This window comes from Vulpes vulpes, chromosome 6 (assembly GCF_048418805.1).
Source record: "Vulpes vulpes isolate BD-2025 chromosome 6, VulVul3, whole genome shotgun sequence".
NCBI classification, from domain to species: Eukaryota; Metazoa; Chordata; class Mammalia; order Carnivora; family Canidae; genus Vulpes; species Vulpes vulpes.
In genome coordinates, this window is record NC_132785.1 from 123289860 (window position 1) to 123311102 (window position 21243).

At 41.6% G+C, this 21243-nt stretch overlaps 1 protein-coding gene across 2 annotated transcripts in view; it reads left to right on the top strand.

The window, feature by feature from the left end:
* AK7 (adenylate kinase 7) overlaps positions 1–21243 on the top strand; it is a 76153-nt gene that overhangs the window by 34061 nt on the left and 20849 nt on the right. For both annotated transcript variants that reach the window (XM_072762262.1, XM_072762263.1), the window contains exons 6-12: positions 7622–7702; positions 11894–11982; positions 13825–13915; positions 14773–14850; positions 15729–15878; positions 19545–19673; positions 21112–21238. In XM_072762262.1, coding sequence (XP_072618363.1) covers positions 7622–7702; positions 11894–11982; positions 13825–13915; positions 14773–14850; positions 15729–15878; positions 19545–19673; positions 21112–21238 — 745 coding nt within the window. The remainder of the gene's footprint in view (positions 1–7621; positions 7703–11893; positions 11983–13824; positions 13916–14772; positions 14851–15728; positions 15879–19544; positions 19674–21111; positions 21239–21243) is intronic.

Genomic DNA, 21243 nt, shown 5'->3' on the forward strand with positions numbered 1-21243 from the left:
TATGTATGTCCTCTTTGGAAAAATGTCTGCTAATATCTTCTGCCCTTTTTTTAAACTGGATTACTTATTTTGGGGGTGTTGAATCTGATGAGTTCTTTATAGATCTTGGAGACTAGCCCTTAATCCAATGTGCCATTTGCAAATATCTTCTCCCATTCCATAGGCTGTCCTTTAGTTTTGTTGACTGTTTCCTTCACTGTGCAGCAGCTTTTTATCTATTATCCCAATAGTTCATTTTTGCTTCTGTTTCCCTTGCCTCCAGAGGTGTGTCTAATAAGAAGTTGCTACAGGCAAAGTCAAAGAGTTTGCTGCTTGTCTTGTCTACAATTTTGATGAATTCCTGTCTCACATTTAGGTCCTTTGTCCATTTTGAATTTATTTTTGTGGTGTAAGCATGTGGTCCAGTTTCCTTCTTCTGCATGTCACTGTCCAGTTTTCCCAACACCATTTGTTGAAGAAATTGTCTTGTTTCCATTGGATATTCTCTCCTCCTTTGTTGAAGATTAGTTGACCATTTAGCAGTGGCTCCATTTCTGGGTTTTCTTTTCAATTTTATTAGTTTATGGTCTGTTTTTGTGCCAGTACCATGCTGTCTTGATGACTATGACTATAGCTTTATAATAGAGCTTGAAACCCAGAATTTGATGCCTCCAGTTTTGCTTTCCTTTTTCAACATTCCTTTGGCTATTTGGGGTCTTTGTAGTTCCATACAAATTTTAGGATTGTTTGTTCCAGCTCTGTGAAAAGTGCTGGTGGTATTTTGGTAGAGATTGCATTAAATATATAGTTGCTTTGGGTAGTATGGACGCTTTAACAATATTTGTAGTTCTAATCCATGAGCATGGGATGTTTTTCCATTTCTTTGTGTCCTCCTCAATGTCTTTTATAAGCATTCTATACTTTTCAGAGTACAGATCTTTTACCTCTTTGGCTAAGTTTACTCCTAGGTAGCGTATGGTTTTTGATACAATTTGAGTGGGATCAATTCCTTGATTTCTCTTTCTACTGCTTCATTATTGGTGTATAGAAATGCAACAGGAGCTTCTGGGTGACTCAGTCATTCAAGCATCCAACTCTTGATTTTGTCTCATGTCATGATCTCGGGGTCATGAGATCAAGCCTGTGTCAGGCTTCATGCTCAGTGCAGAGTTGGCTTGTCCCTCTCTCTCTGCTCCTCTGCTCTCTCTCTCTCTCTCTCTCAAATAATAATAAAGGAATGCAACAGATTTTTGTACATTGACTTTATATTTTGCAACTTTGCTGAATTTGTCTATCTGTTCTAGTAATTTTTTGGTGGAGTCTTTCAGGTTTTCTGAAATGACATGATATTCATGTCATCTGTGAATAGTGAAAGTTTGACCCCTTCCTTGCTGATTGGGATGGCTTTTATTTCTTTTTGTTGTCTGATTGCTGAGGCTAAGACTTCCAGTACTATCCTACATAACTATGGTGAGAGTGAATATCCTTGTCTTGTTCCTGAGCAGAGAGGAAAAGTTCTCAGTTTTTCCCCGTTGAGGACGATATTTGCTGTGGGTCTTTCTTATATAGGCTTTATGATGTTGAAGTATGTTCCTTCTATCCCTACTTTGTCCAGAGTTTTTATCAAGAATGGATGCTGTATTTTGTCAAATGCTTTTTCTGTATCTATTAAGAGGATCATATAATTCTTATCCTTTCTTTTACTGATGTGGTGTGTCACGCTGATTGATTTGCAAATACTGAATTGCTTCTGCAGCCCAGGAATAAATCCCACTTGATCATGGTGAATAATTCTTTTGGTGTACTGTTGGATTTTATTTGCTGGTATATTGTTGAGACTTTTTGCATCATGTTCATCAGGGATATTGGCCTTTAATTCTTTTTAATGGAGTCTTTGGCTTTGGAATCAGGTAATACTGGCTTTGTAGAATGGGTTTGGAAGTTTTCCTTCCATTTCTATTTTTCGGAACAGTTTGAGAAGAATTAGTATCATCTCTTCTTTAAATGCTTGGTAAAATTCCCCTGGGAAGCCATCTGGCCCTGGACTTTTGTTTGTTGGGAGATTTTTGATTACTGATTCAATTTCTTTGCTGATTATGGATCTATTCAAATTTTCTATTTCTCCCTGTTTCAGTTGTAGTAGTTTTCATGTTTCTAGGAATTTATCCATTTCTTCCAGACTGCTTAGTTTGTTGGCATATAATTTTTCACAATATTCTCATAATCGGGGATGCCTGGGTGGCTCAGTGCTTGAGCATCTGCTTTCAGCTCAGGGCGTGATCCCAGGGTCCTGGGATGGAGTCCTGCATTGGGCTCCCTGCAGGGAGCCTGCTTCTCCCTCTTCCTGTGTCTTTGCCTCTCTCTCTATGTCTCTCATGTATAAATAAATAAACTCTTTTAAAAAATAATATTCTCATAATTGCATTTCTGTGATGTTGGTTGTGATCTATTTATTTGAGAGAGAGTGAGTGAGCAAGAGAGAGAGAGAGCACAGAGGTAGAGGGAGAAACAGACTTCCTGCTGAGCAGGGAGCCTGACTTGGGGCTCGATCCCAGGACCTGGGATCATGACCTGAGCCGAAGGCAGACGCTTAACTGACTGAGCCACCCAGGCACCCCAGAATCTCTCTTTTTTCACTCATGATTTTATTTATTTGGGTCCTTTCTCTTTTCTTTTTGATAAATCTGGCTAGGGGTTTATCAATTTTAGTAATTCTTTCAAAGCTCTTAGTTTTGTCGATCTGTTCTACTGGTTTTGTTTCTATTTCATTTATTTCTGCTCTAATTTTTATTTCCCTTCTAATGCTGGCTCCAGGCTTTATTTGCAGTTTCATTTCTAGTTCCCTTAGGTGTAAAGTTAGGTTGTATATTTGAGACGTTTTGTGCTTCTTGAGGTAGACCTATATTGCTATATACTTCCCTTTTAGGACTGCCTTTGCTGCATCACAAAGGTTTTGGACTGTTATGTTTTCGTTTTCATTTGATTCCATGTATTTTTTAAATTTCTTTTTTGATTTGATGGTTAACCCATTCATTTTTAATTTTTTTTGTTTATTTTTAAAAGATTTGGTTTATTAATTCATGAAAGACACACAGAGAGAGGCAGAGACACATGCAGAGGGAGAAGCAGGCTTCTTGCAGGGAGCACAATGTGAGACTCCATCCTGGGACCTCAGGATCATACCCTGAGCCAAGGGCAGATGCTCAACCACCGAGCCACCCAGGCATCCCAAATTTTTTGTTTATTTGAGAGAGAGTGAGAGAGAGAGAGAGAGTGCATGAACAGGGAGGAGGAACAGAGGGCGAGGGGGAAGCAAATTCTCTGCTGAGCAGGCAGCTGGACATGGAATCCTAGGATCCTGGGATCTCAGAGATCATGACCTGAGCTGAAAGCAGATGCTTAACTGACTGAGCCACCCAGGTCCCCTAACCCATTTATTCTTTAGTTGGATGTCCTTTACCCTCCATGTATTTGTGGTCTTTCCAAATTTTTTCTTGTGATTGACTTCAAATTTCATAGCATTGTGGTTTGAAAATATGCATGGTATAAGCTCAGTCTTTTTGTGCTTGTTGAGGGCTGATTTGTGACCCAGAATGTGATCTATTCTGGAGAATGTTCCATATGCACTCAAAAAGAATGTGTATTCTGCTGCTTTAGGATGAAATGCTTTGAATATATCTGTTAAGTCCATCTGCTCCAGTGTATCATTCAAAGCCATTGTTCCCTTGTTAATTTTCTGCTTCCATGATCTGTCTTTTGCTGTGAGTGGGGTAAAGTCCCCTACTACTATGGTATTATTATCAATGAGTTCTTTATGTTTGTTATTAGTTGATTTGTAATTTTGACTGCTTCCAAGCTGAGGGCATAAATATTTACAATTGTTAGATCTTCTTGTTGGATAGACCCCTTAATTATGATATAGTGTCCTTCTTCATCTCTCATTACAATCTTTGATTTATTTTTTTAAGATTTTATTTATTTATTCATGAGAGACACAACGAGAGAGAGGCAGAGACACAGGCAGAGAGAGAAGCAGGTTCCCTATGGAAAGCCCAATGTGGGACTCGATCCCAGGACCCCGGGATCACGCCCTGAGCTGAAGGCAGACACACAACCACTGAGCCACCCAGGTGCCCCTCTCCTTGAAATCATGTTAGATTTTTGCCTTGTTCATCTGGAGGCACAGTCCTGTAACCCCTTCACAGTGTTAGACATTGCTAGAATGAAACTAGAAAATCTTTTTTTTTTTTTTTTAATAATTGAAAGCAGGACCATACCTGTAAGCCAAGTCCAGAGCTTTACAGACCATTCCCAGGGATTAACAGAGTCTTATCTAGTTCTTAAGGCTCAGACAAGTTTAATACTAAAGCCACTAGTCTTTCATTTAATTTTCAACTTCTCTCCGGCCAGCCCAGTCTGACTCAGGCTCAAATGAATGCAGGATGGAGGGAGGCTAAGATGTGTCAGCTCTCCTCCTTCTGCCACCTTTAGTCAGGTCCCTTCTCTCCTGTTCTCTATCCCATGCTCTACCACCTGCCTGTTCTTCATCATCATCACCATCCTGATCATCTTGTTCTTTTTCTTCGTTTCCTATTTCTTAATTTTTCATTATTATAAACCTATTCATTTCATAATCTCTACTATCTTTTTTTTCTGAAGGTAATGTGAGTCTGATTTCACTCATGGCAGCTTGTGCCCTCAAAAATTTTGTAATTTTGGTTTGTGAGCTCATCTGTAGTGAGGTCTTTTGGTACAGTTTCTATGAGTGTGCATATTTTCTTGTGATTTCTGGAACTCCACTTGTAAAAATAATCCTGTAATTTGACATGGATTTTTAAAAATAGCATCTCTTTAAATTTTCAATATCCATTTCTTTACACTCATCACCCCTAAAAACCTCACGTAAATGAATTCTCAGGGAAAAATGAGCTAGTGCAATGTGTATCTTCCAAAAGGGCTGCTATAAGAGTCTCAAGTGTATTCATGAATCGGTTGCCTTCAAAATTCATGACGGTCAGTGTGAAATGGGAATTCACAATGAGAATATGTCTTACAGGGCCACCTGGGTGGCTCAGTGGTTGAACAAACAGTGCTTTTGGCTCAGGTTGTGAACCCTGGGTTTTGGGATCTAGTCCTGCATCAGGCTCCCCACAGGAAGCCTGCTTCTCCCTCTGCCTGTGTCTCTGCCTCTCTCTGTGTCTCTCATGAATAAATAAATAAAATCTTAAAAAAAAAAAAGAACATTCCTTACAGTTTGTAATTGGCTTAACAGCCCATGCTGTACCCTCAGACCAGCACCCCATCTGCTGCTGCAATGAGGTCACCATCCTTGCCCCAGCTGTCATCCCTTTACTGGGGCTTTTAAGGAAAGGGGAGGTCCCTAGGTGGGGGGACAGGGGGCTTTGTATTTGCCTCCCTGAAATGCCCCAAGAATCTCACTGCCTGAAATGCTTTTAATGTTAATTTTTGGTTCTGGAATCCCTGGACTAAGCAGGTAATTTCAGTGTGAAAGACAAACCATTGAGCAGTACAAGGCCAAGGATAAAATTCTCAAGGAAGCCTTGGCTAGGTTTGACACAATTCCTTGCCACCGTCTTCCGCCACAGGGTGGACTTCTTTCTAGTTCACGCTTTTATGGTAGATGAATCTTTTCATATAGTGACCCAACTCCTCACCTCACCAGACGGAGTGCTTTGTCTCCTCTACTCACATGGATTTTAAAATGCATACTCCTAAAAAAAATAAAATAAAATAAAATAAAATAAAATAAAATACATACTCCTAGATTGAGACCCTCAACCTCCCAGGGTGCCCACACTGTCCACTCTCACCACTCTTGTTTTCACTTCTGTTTCTGGCCCCTAAGGATAGCTCTTATGCCCTTGAGAATTGTGCCATCCTAGAAGGACATTAATGATGTTTTATTTGGAATTTCTAAGTATTTACACTAGGTTTTGGATTTTTTTAATCCGCCATGGATTACCTGGAGCAGAAGAGAGACTCACATTCCTGATAAAGGCTTTGGACCCAATTCCATTATGTGTGTGCATCTACTCTGGGAGGGGTTTCCCATAACACCAAGCAATTCTTGGGCACCTGCCCGGTGTCCTACATTTCAAGTCAATTCTGACACTATCTTCTTAGAAAGAAGATTTAACCCATTAAATCCCATGGGTTTAAGACTCAGTCCTACAAGACTGTCCCCTGCTTCAGACACGTGTGGAGTTGCTGAGCACAACAGTCAAGAAAGAATTCTTGAGACATTGTATGATATAACTTAGTTTTTTTTTAAGTAGCATGAAGACAGGACTTATGGGAAGAAAGGGCTGCTTTTTTGCTGTATGAAGCTGGTAGTTATACACTTCGTGTTCAAGAGGAAGGGAATGTGCAGAGGGTATGAGATCATAAATGTTTCTTTGAATTTCTAATTGTAAAACTACTTTTGCAAGATTTATCTGGTGTTTTTCATACAGTTCAATATTAACCATCAGTGAAATATATGAGCAGTCATGAGACCCCTTAAAAATGTAGCAACCAGGGGGCATCTGGGTGGCTCAATTGAATAAGCTCTCATGTCAGGCCTTGATCTCAGGATTGTAAATACAAGCCCCACCTTGAGCTCCATGTTGAACATGGAGCCTACTTAAAAAAAAAAAAAAAAGAATGTAGCAACCAGATCATATTTGATCTTTACCGAAACTATGCAGGCTAGGACAGCCTCTTGGGCTAAAGGTGGACATTTTTTTTTGCTTCTATCCTTCATCAGTTGCAAGCTCAGGCCATCACCTGTGGCTTCTGACCAACCCTTATAGATTGAAGGTTCCAATGACCCCTCCCACCTCCCTGAGCCTTAGGTTTAATTAGTTTGCTAAGAGTGACTCACAGAATTCAGAGAAACATTTTACTTATTAGATGACCAGTGTGTTATAAAAGAATATAGCTCATCAATAGCCAGATGGAAGCAATGCACAGGGCAAGGTTCAGAGAAAGGCATGGAGCTTCTCTGCTCTCCCCAAACCTCCACATGTTCACCAACCCAGAAGCTCTCCACACCTTCTCCTTTTGGGTTTTTATGGAGGCTTGATCATGTTTAAATAAATCATTGGCTGTTGGTGGTTGAACTCGATCTCCACCATCGCCCCCCACCCCCATCGCTCCCTGGAGATAGTGGAGGGAACTGGAAACTGGCAATTAACCCACATCTTCAGGCTGGATCCAAAAATCACCTGGTTAACATAAAAGGCACCGTCATCACTCCATTTTCTTGGAAATTGCCATGGTTTTAGGATCTCAGTGCCAGATATGGAGATGAAGACCAAATATATATTTCTTATTATGAATCACAATATCACACCTTGTATTGAGGCCCATTACTAAAAACTCCCTATGTATGTCTGCCTCCCCTACTGGGTAAGTAAACGTCATCGTGAAAAGACTCATTTTTATATCTCATAGACACCAGTGTGGAGCACGCAGGTGTTAAGTCTTTACAAATTATTATCTCTGGCTTTCATTTAATTAAAAGTCCCAAATAAATTTTGGTAGTGGTCAGAGGCATTCATTCATTTTAACCACTAAATAATCTGGTTCAGTATGAGTAATAATATTATATTTAGCTTTTTTCCTCTACTTTGTCTAATAGGCCAAAAAACTCACGACTTATGTGGTTGCTGCTGGACTTCAATATGGAGTGGAAGAAGGCATCTTACATTATTTTTTTAAGGTATGACTTTTCAGTGACTATGAGGGTTTTTTAAAGTGTTTTTTTTTTTTAATTTTTATTTATGATAGTCACACAGAGAGAGAGGGAGAGAGAGGCAGAGACACAGGCAGAGGGAGAAGCAGGCTCCATGCACCGGGAACCGACGTGGGATTCGATCCCGGGTCTCCAGGATCGCGCCCTGGGCCAAAGGCAGGCGCCAAACCACTGCGCCACCCAGGGATCCCTTTTTTAAAGTGTTTTAGAGTAAGGTTATACAATTTGAAGATTTTTTTTCTTTTTCTATTTTTCTTTCTAATTATTAGCAACTTGTATATACTGCTCTCCGGATAATGAGAAAGTTGGATTTCCTTTCATTCATGAGACAGACATTGATGCCCATCGTGTGCCAGAAAACATTGTAGATTCTGGGAATCGGATACCATAATAATAAAGTCCTCACATTTGTGAGGTTGCATTCCAGTGGCGTAGAGGAGGAGAGCCAGAGATAAGAACCCCATTAACCCGCACACATAGAGTATTTCAGATGTTGAAAAATAAGATGGAAAGCAACAAAACAGAGAAAGATAGAAACAGAGCCAGTAGTAGGCTCTCAAGTTGTATCTTGATTATGATGGTCAGGGAAGACCTTTCCCATCATATGACATTTGAGCAGAAAGTTACAAGGGAGCTGGCTACTTTGCTTTCTAGAGGAAAGGTGGTAGGAACTATAAATGCAAAGACCTGAGGCAGAAATGTGTGAGTTGTGTTAAGGAACAGCAAATAGATGAGTGTAGCCAAATTACAGGAGACTGGTAGGTGATGAAGTCAATTTGTCCTTAACCATTCTCAGCTGCTCCTCACCTACCTGACCACTGAATGTTGGCTTTCTCAGGTTCCTGCCTGAGATCCTCTTGTCTTTTTTTTCCCTAAGATGTATTTATGTATTTGAGAGAGAGAGAGAGCACAAGTAGGAGGGACAGAAGAAGAGAGAGAATCTGAAGCAGATTCCCTGCCAGGAGGAGAGCAGGATGCAGGGCTCGATCTCACAATCCTAAGATCACCACCTGAGCTGAAATTAAGAGCTGGACACTCAACTGACTTCACCACACAGACACCTCTCTCCTGTCTTCTCTATCTACATACGCTCTTTCCTGGGTTGGTCTGTCCATTCCCATGACTGGTACCAATGACTCTCAAACATCAGTTTCTACAGCAGGGCTCTCTCCTGAATCTGAGCTCTGTGAATCTAGCTATCTAGTGCCTCACTTTGGATGTTCCATAAACCCAAATTCTACCTACAGTCATCCCCAAACCTGCTCCAGGATCCCATCTCAGAAAATGGGACCTTCTTCTACCCAGCTGCACCAACCAACTCCTCCTTCTTTCTCATCCAACACAAAATCCCCCAGAACTATACAGCCAACCTCCTCAGTATCTCCTCCTCTCCAACCCCACTCCCCCAACCCCCCAACCACAGGCTAGGTAGGGCAGACAACTCTTGTCCACACAACTATCCTGGCCTCCAGCTGCCCATTTAGATTCTTACTTCCCATCATTCCTTCACGAGGCAACAAAAGCAAATCTAATGATGTCACTTCACTGCTTAGAACTGTTCAATGCCCTATCAAAATACCATCAACTTATTTCACAGAGCTGGAACAAATAATCCTAAAGTTTGTATGGAACCCAAAAAGATCCCAAATAGCCAAAGGAATGTTGAAAAAGAAAACCAAAACTGGTGGCATCACGATTCTGGACTTAAGTTCTATTACAGAGCTGTAATCATCAAGACAGTATGGTACTGGACAAAAACAAACCTATAAGCCAATAGAACAGAATAGAAAACCCAGAAAAGGACCCACCACTAAATGGTTAACTGATCTTCAACAAAGCAGGAAGGAATATCCAATGGAAAAAAGACAATCTCTTCAACAAATTGTGTTGGGAGTCAGGCAGCCATAAGCAGAAGAATGAAACTGGACCGTTTCCTCACACCATTCACAGAAATAAACTCAAAATGGTTGAAACACCTAAATGTGAGATAGAAGTCCATCAAAATCCTAGAGGAGAACACAGGCAGCAACCCCGCAACAACTTCTTATTTAGACATGTCCCCAAAGGCAAGTGAAACAAAGGCAAAAATGAACTATTGGGACTTCATCAAGATAAAAAGCTTTTGTATAACAAGGGAAAACCATTGACAAAACCAAAGGACAACCAACAGAATGGGAGAAGATATTTGCAAATGACACGCCAGATAAAGGATTAATATCCAAAATCTATAAAGAACTGATCAAACTCAACACCCAAAGAACAAATTATCCAACCAAGAAATGAGCAGAAGACAGGAACAGACATTTCTCCAAAGATGAGATACAAATGGCCAATAGACACATGAAAAAATGCTTGTCACTCAGCGTCAGGCAAATACAAGTCAAAACCACAATGGGTTACCACCTCACACTGGTCAGTATGGCTAAAATTAACAAGTCAAGAAATGACAGATATTGGTGCAGAAAAAGGGGAACCCTCATATACTATTGGTAGGTATGCAAGCTGGTGCAACCACTCTGGAAAACAGTGTGGAGGTTCCTCAAAAAGTTGAAAGTAGAGCTACCTTATGACCTAGCAATTGTATTACTGGGCATTTATGCCAAAGATACAAATGTAATGATCTGAAGGGGAACGTACACCCTGATGTTTATGGCAGCAATGTCCACATAGCCACACTATGGGAAGAGCCCAAATGTCCATTGACAGGTGAACGGATAAAGATGTGCTGTACGTATACCATGGAACACTACTTTGCCATCAAAAAATTTGAAATCTTGCCGTTTGCAATGACATGTGTGGAAATAGAGGGTATTATGGTAAGTGAAATGTCAATCAGAGAAAGACTATTATGTGATTTCACTCACATGTGGAATTTAAGAAACACAACAGAAGATCGTAGGGGAAGAGAGGAAAAAATAAGACAAGATAAAATCAGAGAAAGAGACAAACTATAAGAGACTCTTAATCACAGACTCTTACACAAACTGAGGGTCGCTGGAGGGGAGGGGAGTTGGGGGATGGGTCATGGGCATTAAGGAGGACACATGATGTGATGAGCACTGAGTGTTGTTATACACAACTGATAAATCACTGATCTCTACCTCTGAAACCAATAATACATTAAATGTTGATTAATTGATTGTATTTATTTATTTTTTAAGATTTTATTTATTTATTCATGAGAGACACACAGAGAGAGGCAGAGACAGAGGGAGAAGCAGGTTTCTCACGGGGAGCCGGATACAGGACCCAATCCCCGGACCTGGGATCACGACCTGAGCGGAATGGAGACGCTCAACCACTGAGCCACCCAGGAATCCCAATTAATTGAATTTAAGTTAATAAAAACCCTTTAAATGGTTTCCCAAAATCCAAAATATCTTACAATATTCATCTGCTATGGCCCCCACTCCTACCTCTTTCACTCTTGAAAAGCAATTTAAAATCATCTAGTACCTGACAGCTTAACAGTATCCAGACTGTTTCTTTACTGAAATACGTAAATGCAGGGAAAAGACAAGGATTTGGACTCTGAAGATCAGGGTTCAAATCCAGGCTCAGCGAATCATTATCTGTACAACCTCTTGCCTTTATCTACTAAGCATTTCATCTATGAACTGATAATAATTACCCCTGACCCGTGGAGTAATTTTAGACTCTCAATCTCATTTTTTTTGTAATAATGGAACGTGTCATGCATTTGAAAGCATTTCATTTCTCTGTAGACACCATTCAGATGACCACTGGAGATCACCAATGAGATTGTAGATTTCTTGAAAAGTATTTCAGTCCTGAGGTTACACTATTTCTCTTAATAGGATTTTTTTTAATTTAAATTCAACTTGCCAACATATAGTATAACACCCAGTGCTCATCCCATCAAGTGCCCTTTTAAGTGCCCGTCACCCAGTTACCCCATCCCCCAACCCACCTCCCCTTCCTCAACTCTTTTTTTTTCCTTCCTCAACTCTTAATAGGATTTGATCAGCAACGTAATCTCATCAGAACTGATTCTCAAAAATCCCCTTTAGACGATGACTTCACAGACAGCTGGGTCTTTTGAACTCCCCTGACTATAGCTGTGTGTAAGGTGTAACAGACAATTAATATATAATTAACATACAACCAGAGAAAAATATGCTTTTGCTTTTCTTTCAGATAGCTTGGTTGGGTGAGGTCCCTGCATTACCAGTGTTTGGAGATGGAACAAATGTAATTCCAGCAATTCATGTTCTTGATCTAGCAGGGTAAGTGTTTTCCTAGAGCTAGGACTTCCCGGAAAGTAATTGACTGATCTGTTTGTGTTTAAGTGAACACTTAGAGAGCACCTACCAAGCTCCAAGACCCTTACGCGTGTCACTGTATTTGTTCTTCATGACAACCCTACGCACAATGTCTGGTTATTATCTCTGTTTTGCAGCTGGTGGAATAGTATCCACCATCTAAAAGTACCATGCTTCGGATGACAAGTTCAAGTTCATCTTTTAGAAAGTTTATCAGCAGAATAGCATGTCTTCCAATTTTGGAAAAGAAAGAATTTGTTACATGCATTCTGGGGGCCTTTGTCCTGGGTAAGCTTGGTGTATCCAGCCTACTGACTTAAATTCCAGAAATCAGACAGTGACCTCTATCTAAACCGAAGCGGTTTTTTGTTTGTTTGTTTGGCAATTGTGGGTGAACTTGAACTCCTGTTTTTTTACACTCAGAGTATCCCAGCAAAAGGCCCCAGGTAGGTCTGAAGACCCTCCTTCCTTGTAGACGTTGACTTGGACACTGTGTCAAAGAGAGGGTTTGCTATATTTGTGGTTTGTCAGTTCCACACTTCAGGTTCCAGGGACTTTATTCTAACACCCCCATGACTCCCCTGCAAGGAGTGAGCAGTATTGGCACTTCCCTCAGATTCTGGCTTCTAGATTCCACTGGTGCCTAGTAAATTAGTCATCCCCAGGTGGGTTTACAAATTTGCTGGGAAATAATGAAATTTAAGCTTCAAGACCCACCCCTGCATAAGTCTCTTCCAAGGCCCCAAATTGAATTTTTATGATTTTTCTTAAAGAAGCGTCCTCTAGGGATCTCTGGGTGGCGCAATGGTTTAGTGCCTGCTGTTGGCCCAGGGCGCGATCCTGGAGACCCGGGATCGAATCCCACGTCGGGCTCCCGGTGCATGGGGCCTGCTTCTCCCTCTGCCTGTGTCTCTGACTCTCTCTCTCTCTGTGTGACTATCATAAATAAATAAAAATTAAAAAAAAAAAAAAGAAGCGTCCTCTAAATAATGTAAGCTTCAAACTTGGTTTAAAACCTGGATCCAGGGATCCCTGGGTGGCGCAGCGGTTTGGCGCCTGCCTTTGGCCCAGGGCACGATCCTGGAGACTCGGGATGGAATCCCACGTCAGGCTCCCGGTCCATGGAGCCTGCTTCTCCCTCTGGCTGTGTCTCTGCCTCTCTCTCTCTCTCACTGTGTGCCTATCATAAATAAATAAAATAAATTAAAAAAAAAAAAAAAAAAAAAAAAAAAAAACCTGGATCCAGCCAGCATTTAACACCAGACATGGAGGAACTGAAATGTACCCTTCTTTCCCGCAGAGATTTTGCATTACCTTTTCAGGTTTTAAAGATGTAAAAGAATCTTTTACATGAGTAAAACAAAATACTTAGCATTATTTCTTAACATCTTTCTTCCAAAGAGATAAATCAGAGTTCACGGGTACCTGGCTGGCTCATTGGAAGAGCATGTGACTCTTGATCTTGGGGTGTGAGTTTGAGCCCCACGTTGAGTAGAGATTACTTACATAAATAAAACTTTTAAAAAATCAGAGTTCAATTGTTCCTATTACAGAGGGACCCAAGCTCCTTTCGGGCGGATTTTTTCTAATAGGTTGCTTTAAAAAAAATTATTTATCTCTACAGCCAACATGGGGGCTTGAACTTTCCCAGCTTCTCCATCAGCAGAGATCATTGTCCCAACCCTAACCGTGTTGGAAATGAAGTGAGATGCTGTCTGGCCCCTGGCAGTGGTGATCAGTGGATTGTACTTGACTCCGTCCCTTTTGCTTTTTCCCTCGGTGATGGTTTTTCCTGGTGGGCTGCAGAGTGATACAAAACATAATAGACCACGTGCCAAAGCTTCATTACCTGGTTGCCGTGGACGAGTCTGTTCATACCCTGGAAGACTTGGTCAAGGTACTGCCGTTCCATCCCATATTTGATGGCTTTTCTTAAACTGTGTTCATCTCTAAAATATTGCTCTGGGATTGGGTGTGCTAACAAGACTGGGGACTCCCCAAATGGAATATTCTTAAAGCCAAAGTCACTGTCTGCATTTGCAGTGCATGTGTTGGGATATTTACAATCAAGATGGCCTTTCTGCAGTCTGTGCCTGGAAGGGAACAGGAGGGACCGCTGTGGGACCAAGACACACATGAATTACATGGAAGGGTTACTAAAATGTGTACTGGACACTTGCTCCAAAATCCTGATACGGTCAGGTTCCCCAAACCTACTGGCAGATTCCAGGGCCTCTAGGTCTGTGGGAGCTGTCTCTCCAATACAGGCCACTTGTTATCTTGTAGCCCTGCTGGTCCATCAAGTGTGGCCTTGCCCTGACTGCCCCCTACTCATCTTTAACATTCAGCTCAGATTTCATCCTCGGAAAACCTCCCTGCCTCCTTCCCACGTCCCGCACAGGCCAGGCGCCTCTCTTCCCAGGGTCCCCTCTGCAAACTGCGAGGGATCCAGCATAATCATCTGTGTACTCAGGCTGACTCCCTCCCTTTCAGACTGAGAGTCCCTTGAGGGCAGGGATCGCCCCTGACTCATCTCTGTTTCCAGTCCCTCCCTGACTCGTGGTGGTGAACTTGAATATTTGCAAAAGAAATGAATCAACATATACCCTCAGGGTATTCCTCCTCTGTTCAGCCAAAAGAAAAAAAGAAAAGAAAAAAAAAAAAAGATTATTTACTTATATTGTCATTCATTCGAGAAATTGTGTATCAAAATCTTACAGGCAAACTATAGTATTTCAATTTTTTCTCCAACAGTGCATCAGTAAAAACACTGGCCCTGGGAAAATCCAGAAAACACCCAAAGAAAATGCTTTCCTAACCAAGGACTTAACGGTAAGTAGATAAGAGATTCTTTTCCCTAACGTATTGGTTCTTGAGGGATTTGGAGTCAGAATATCTGGCTTCCAGGTTCATCTTTGCTCCTCCTGCACAGCTAAACATTCTCCCCCAAAGCAATTTCCCCTTCTCTTCTGAGAGCTTGTTTCTTTTCTGAAAAACCCTCAGAGGTGCTGGTCAGAAGATGTATTCGAAAACTGTTTGATACGTAAATGCTTTACAGACAGACACTGGTTGTCCTTCTCTTTGGCCTCTTTGTATAATTCACACAGGAACCTGGGATTTCTGGTCCCATTACAACAGAAACCTACGCAGCTTTTGTCAGCGGTGTGCCCTTTGAACTTGCTTTAGGACATAATTTTTTTTTTCTTTCTAGAAATTGCATCAAAACACTACCTTTGAGCATGCTTCCGAAAGGACTAGTATCACTGGTTGCCTCCGGGGAGCAGAGCTGAGTGGGTGGTGATGGGGGTCACAGAGAATGCTTTCCTTTATATTTTTTTCTTTTGGATTTTGAGCCATGAGATTGCACTATTCAAAGAATAGATACAATTACAATTTGTTTAAAAAAAAAAAAAAAGAAGAAGAAGCCTTACACTGGGGCTTCCAGCATCTTCTAGCTCTTTGAACTGCTTGTCTGAGAGCCAAGATGCTGCCCATCCTGACGCAGACGTGGGGTGAGTTTGGAAGTGTCACAGATGCCCACAGGGGGTGCTCGGTCAACACCATTGTGGGTGCCACCATTGACTGGCTTCCATGTTTTGTGAATGTATGTATTTTTCTTTAATAGCAGCGATTTGGGTCTGTTATAACCTTCAAGATGAAAGAAAATCTCAAGATGATTCTCCAATCTCTAATATTCCTTTATCTCTTAGCAAGAATGCCTTGACCATTTACTGGTCAACTTGAGAATGGAAGCAATTTTTGTGAAGGAGAATTTTAACATTCGCTGGGTTGCCCAAACAGGATTCGTGGAAAATATCAACAGTATCCTCAAAGAGTACAAGCAAAGCAGAAGATTATTGGTAACTATGACGATTTCCTGTTTCAATTCAACTTAACGATTTCGTTTCTTGTTTTAAATTCTGACTTAAGCAATGTGGATGAAACTTTTAGTATAACCACACCAATGAAAATATTTTCTTTTTCAAATGTGCCAATTTCTAAAATCAAGTTCTTTTTAAAATATGACCCACTTGTCCCTGTCTAACCATCTGTAAGTATATTATATTGATTCTGTCAATCAAAGATTAAACATTTTAAAGGTAACACGGATAATGACTGTTATGCTTGACACAAATTGAACACAATCGTAAGCTCAAGGCTGACTGCCACAGCACTGTCTATATACAGAAAAATAGCAGGTGCCTCCTGACCTGTCTCTTTCAGCCTGGGTTACCTATGGGTCCCGGGATCGAGTCCCACATCGGGGTCCCCGCAGGGAGCCTGCTTCTCCCTCTGCCTATGTCTCTGCCTCTCTCTCCATGTCTCTCATGAATAACTAAAATCTTTTTTTTTTAAACATCAAACTCTTAGATGTGCTTATCTCCACATCAAAAGTAGATGTGCTTATCTCCACATTATAGATGACGAAACTGAGGCTCAGAGAGATTGAGCAATTTCTTCAAGGTCCCACAGCTAATCAGAGATTCAAACTGGCTGGCATGCAAACTTAGCTAGAAGAGCCTAACTGCAGCGTCTTCACACCTCCCTACCTGAAATCAGGTATATGTAGCCCTTGCCCAGGCCCATGATTTATCCCAGGGAAGTATCCCAAAGATAAGAGTGGTTCATACGTGAGAACATGTGTTGAAAACTAGGGGAGACCTTATGAGGAACAGATGCCATCCTAACCATAGCTACCACTGCGCATGGGAAGCTCCATATGAGCAAGAACAGTATCACCATTGTGTCCTAAGAACCATATTCTCCTGAAAAACATGCCTCGTTAAGAGTAAGTAGAAGATGTGCCTCTCAGCAAAAGAACAATGATTTCTTTAAGCATCTGAGATAGCCATGGTGGCTGTACCTGAGACGCACAAGACCCAACTCAAATGGTGAAACTAGTGTTGTCTTCTGTGGGTCAAATGTAAATCAGCACAGTTAAAGTATAAGAACAAGACGCCTTAAAGAGATCTCATGGTTCCCAATTAACAAGACTGGGTAGACCATGATAGAGGGAATAAGCACATCTAAAAAAATTTTTTTAAAGATTTTATTTATTTATTTGAGACAGAGAGAGAGAAAGAATGTGAGGGAGAGAGAGAGAGATACCATAAGAGGGGGGTGGAGAGGGAGGGGCAGAGGGCGAGGGAGACTCCCCGCCAAGTAGGGAGCCTCATGCGAGGCTAGATCCCAGGAGCCTGGGATCATGACCTGAGCTGAAGGCAGACACAACCAACTGAGCCACCCTGGTGCCCCAAGCATCTCTGATAATTAAACAGTCTATACATCCCTGGGGGCATTGGTCATGTAAAAGCATAGGACAGGAAACTATAGAGGGTAAGGTAGACAGTGCCATACCAGTGACATCCCAAAACATGGAGCCTTAAGCCAAGGGCTTCCACGATTCCAGGCCCTTTAGCAAGGCAAGCTGGTCCCTGCTGAAGACTGATGCATCAAGCTAATGTGACTGGATGCCATTATGTAGCCTGTACATCTAACTCTTCATGTTCCACATGATGCTCATCAACAACCCTCCATGCCTGTTTTCTCCGAGGGAACATATGTACCAGACAAGTGCACTTGGAGTTCTGAGTTCAGTGGGAGTCATACTTCTATTTTTTAAAAGATTTTATTTATTTATTTGAGAGAAAGAAAGAGAGAGAAAGAAAGCATGAGCAAGGGAGAAGGGCAGAGGGAGAAGCAGATTCCCCACTGAGCAGGGAGCCAGCCCCATGTGGGGCTCGATCCCAGGACCCTGCGATCATGACCTGAGCCAAATGCAAATGCTTAAGCAATTGAGCCACCCAGGTGCCCCAGTAGTTCTCACTATTAAGTAGATCCACTGTCATTCTGTTTTTTTACCTGGCTGAGGTGCGCCCATCCCAGGAGACAGATCTGCCATCGGTGTGTGGACAAAATGGTGCTAGTGAACATGTTCAGTAGACAGGGGACCTCAGGCTGTGGTGAACGCACCAGGTCCACCAAGGAGCACAGCCCTGCCTATTGGGACTCAAGTAGTTTGAGCTGCTTTCTCAGACACCTGCCCTCCCCTGCCCGCCATCTTGGTCATCATCATCACCCCAAAAGTGTCCCTCACCGGTTAAGATCAGTCATGTTCACCATCGTCATCCAGCACCACCTGCAGTGGTATTTCCTTCATAGCCTTGGTCCCTTCATCTGTCAAGTGGTGGTCATAATAACTACAACCAACTTTGTGGCTCAAATTAGATAACTTTTAAGCGCATGGACACTCTGCCAATGGGAATTCTTCCCATCAGCCTGATTTTTGTTATTAATTTCCCTTACAAAGTACGAGGCCTCAGTTCAACTATTGGGACCACATTGAAAGAAATGACGACTACCAATTTTTTTAATTCAGTATTATACATTTACTCCCTGGTTATGAATGTCACAGAGCTTCTGGAACATTCAAACAAGTTTCAGCAGAAGAAATGGTGGGGCTGTTTTTTTGTTTTGTTTTATTTTAATGAGTATATTTTTTTAAAACTAGAAAGAAAAATAACTGTGCTAAATAGTAAAGTATGATTAAAGATCCAGTTAGCCCAGAAACAAGATTCATGAGGCAATAATCTAAGCCGCCACACACTGGACCAGAAATTCTATGTCTTTGTTGTCTTTATGAGAGTACTATGACTCATATGTGGAATTTAAGAAACAAAACAGATGAACAGAGGAGGAAAGGAAAAATAAAATAAGATGAAATCAGAGAGGGAGACAAACCATAAGAGACTCTTAACTCTAGGAAACAAACTGAGGGTTGCTGGAGGGGAGGAGGGTGGGAAGATGGGGTTACTGAGTCATGAGCATTAAGGAGGGCACGTGATGGAATGAACACTGGGTGTTATATAAGACTGATGGATAACTGACCTCCACTTCTGAAATGTTAACCTCTGTATGTTAATTAAATTGAATTTTAAATTAAACATTTTTTTAAAAGACTAATATGGTAGTATATAGCACTTGAGTACATTTTTTTTAAGAGTATATTTATTTATTCATGAAAGACATAGAGAGAGAGGCAGAGACACAGGCAGAGGGAGAAGCAGGCTCCCTGCAGGGAGATTGATGCAGGACTCGATCCCTGGACCCCGGGATCACACCCTGAGCCGAAGGCAGATGCTCAACCCCTGAGCCACCCAGGTATCCCTACACTTGAGTACTTTGTTTTTTAGTACTTTTGGGGCTGTTCCTAAGCACATCTTGTTGAGTGTTGTGTCCCCCATGGTTGGTCAGTGCACATAGTAGGTGCTCACTAAGTACCTGCTGAATGAATGGACATGAATAGCCACTCCCTGATGATGGGACAGCAGCGCTGTTGGGACAATGTGCCAGTGACCACAGAGGCTGGCAGTGGAAGAATGACTCTGGAGACTTGACAGAGGAGCATTAACCCACAGGATCCAGAGACATTCAGAAAAGACACCCCTTCCCCTGAAATAAAAAACACTCTATCGAGCCACAGATTGTTCATGACTCACTGTATGGTCCTTGTGCTCCTTCTGCAGCCGATCAAGATTTGCATTCTTGGTCCTCCTGCTGTGGGAAAATCCAGTATTGCTGAAGCCTTGTCAAAGCACTACAAGCTGCATCACATTAAATTGAAGGATGTTATTTCCGAAGCCATAGCAAAACTGGTAACGTTCCTAACTACTTCACTGGGAATTTTTGTATCTTAAAAATACTCTCCTTGGTCTTGTAATAAGGAAGCCACTAATTTTAAGTGGCATCCTGCAAAGAGATTTGTTATTTTAATTGGATTTTGTTCTTGGCCCCAGTTATGAAAAGAGAACATCCCACAGGACTTTCCTCTGGGAGATGGAAGCATCTTTCATGGGGTGCCCTTGAAATTTAGTCTGTCTCCAGCTGTTGCTAAAAAATACATCTAGTATTCTCTCTGTTGACTGCACATTTTTAGTTAGTTTTTTTTTTTTAAGTAGGCTCCACACCCAGGGTGGAGTCCAACTTGGGGTCTGAATCCCCGTTCAACACCTGAGCTGAGATCAAGAGTAGGATGCTTAACCGACTGCACCACCCAGGCACCCCAATTTTTAGGTTTTTTTTTAAATTCTTGATGTACATTTCTCAGAATATTATCAGACTATTTATTAACTACTTTTTAAAAACGGAAACTATTGGGGCCCACCTGCATGGGTTAGGCGATTAAGCTTCAGACTGTTAATTTTGGCTCAGGTCATGATCTCGGGGGTCATGAGATTGAGCCTCAAGTTGGGCTCTGTGCTGGATGTGGAGCCTGCTTAAGTTTCTCTCTTTCTTTTTCTCTCACTTGCTCGCTCGCTCTGGCCCATCCCCTGCCCATTGCATGCACATGCACACTTTCTCTTAAAAAAGAGAAAGAGAGAGAGACTATTTTCTTAGAGAAGCTTTCGGTTCAGAGCAAGACTGAAAGGTAGGTACGGGGATTTTCCATATACCCCCTGCCGTTTGCATGCATAACCTTTTGTATTATCAACCTCCCCACCAGAGTGGTTACATTAGTTACAACTGATAGATCTACACTGACACTTGGTTATCATCCAAGCCCATTGTTTACTTTAGGGTTTTTTATTGGTGTTATACATTCCTATGGGTTTGGACAAATGTATGACATGTATTTACCATTATAGTATCATACAGACTAGTTTCACTGCCCTAAAAATCCTCTGTGCTCTGCCTATTTATCCCCCTCTCCATCAACTAACTGCTTTTTATAATTTTATTGGAAACGGTAGCTACTCTGATACATTTCCTTCAATGGTTACTGATAGTCTTAATTTCTACAAAATGTGTTTTCTTCAAGTAAGATAAAACCTGCCAACTAGAAAAGTGTTGATTCTTAAGCAGTCCTGGTGTTAAAACAGAAATGGATTCTTCTAAAATAGAGTAAGAAAAACCTCGAGGCTCTCATCCATCTTTGTAGATACACGCATCCTGACAACTTGCGCAATGACTGGGTGAGCGTATTCCCTATTCAGGCACCAGCCTTTTTAGGATCACTGGCTAGGTAGTTTGCGAGTAGCAGATCCATGGAGGATTGGATCCATCATCTAATTTAAATATTCCTGGGGTATGTAGGAGGCGATTGTCACACCTAAGGATGAAGGGGAAGAAGAAGAGGAAGGTGAAGAGGAAGAAGAGGAGAATGTGGAAGATGCGCAGGAGCTCTTGGATGGCATCAAGGAAAACATGGAGCAGAACGCAGGTAGC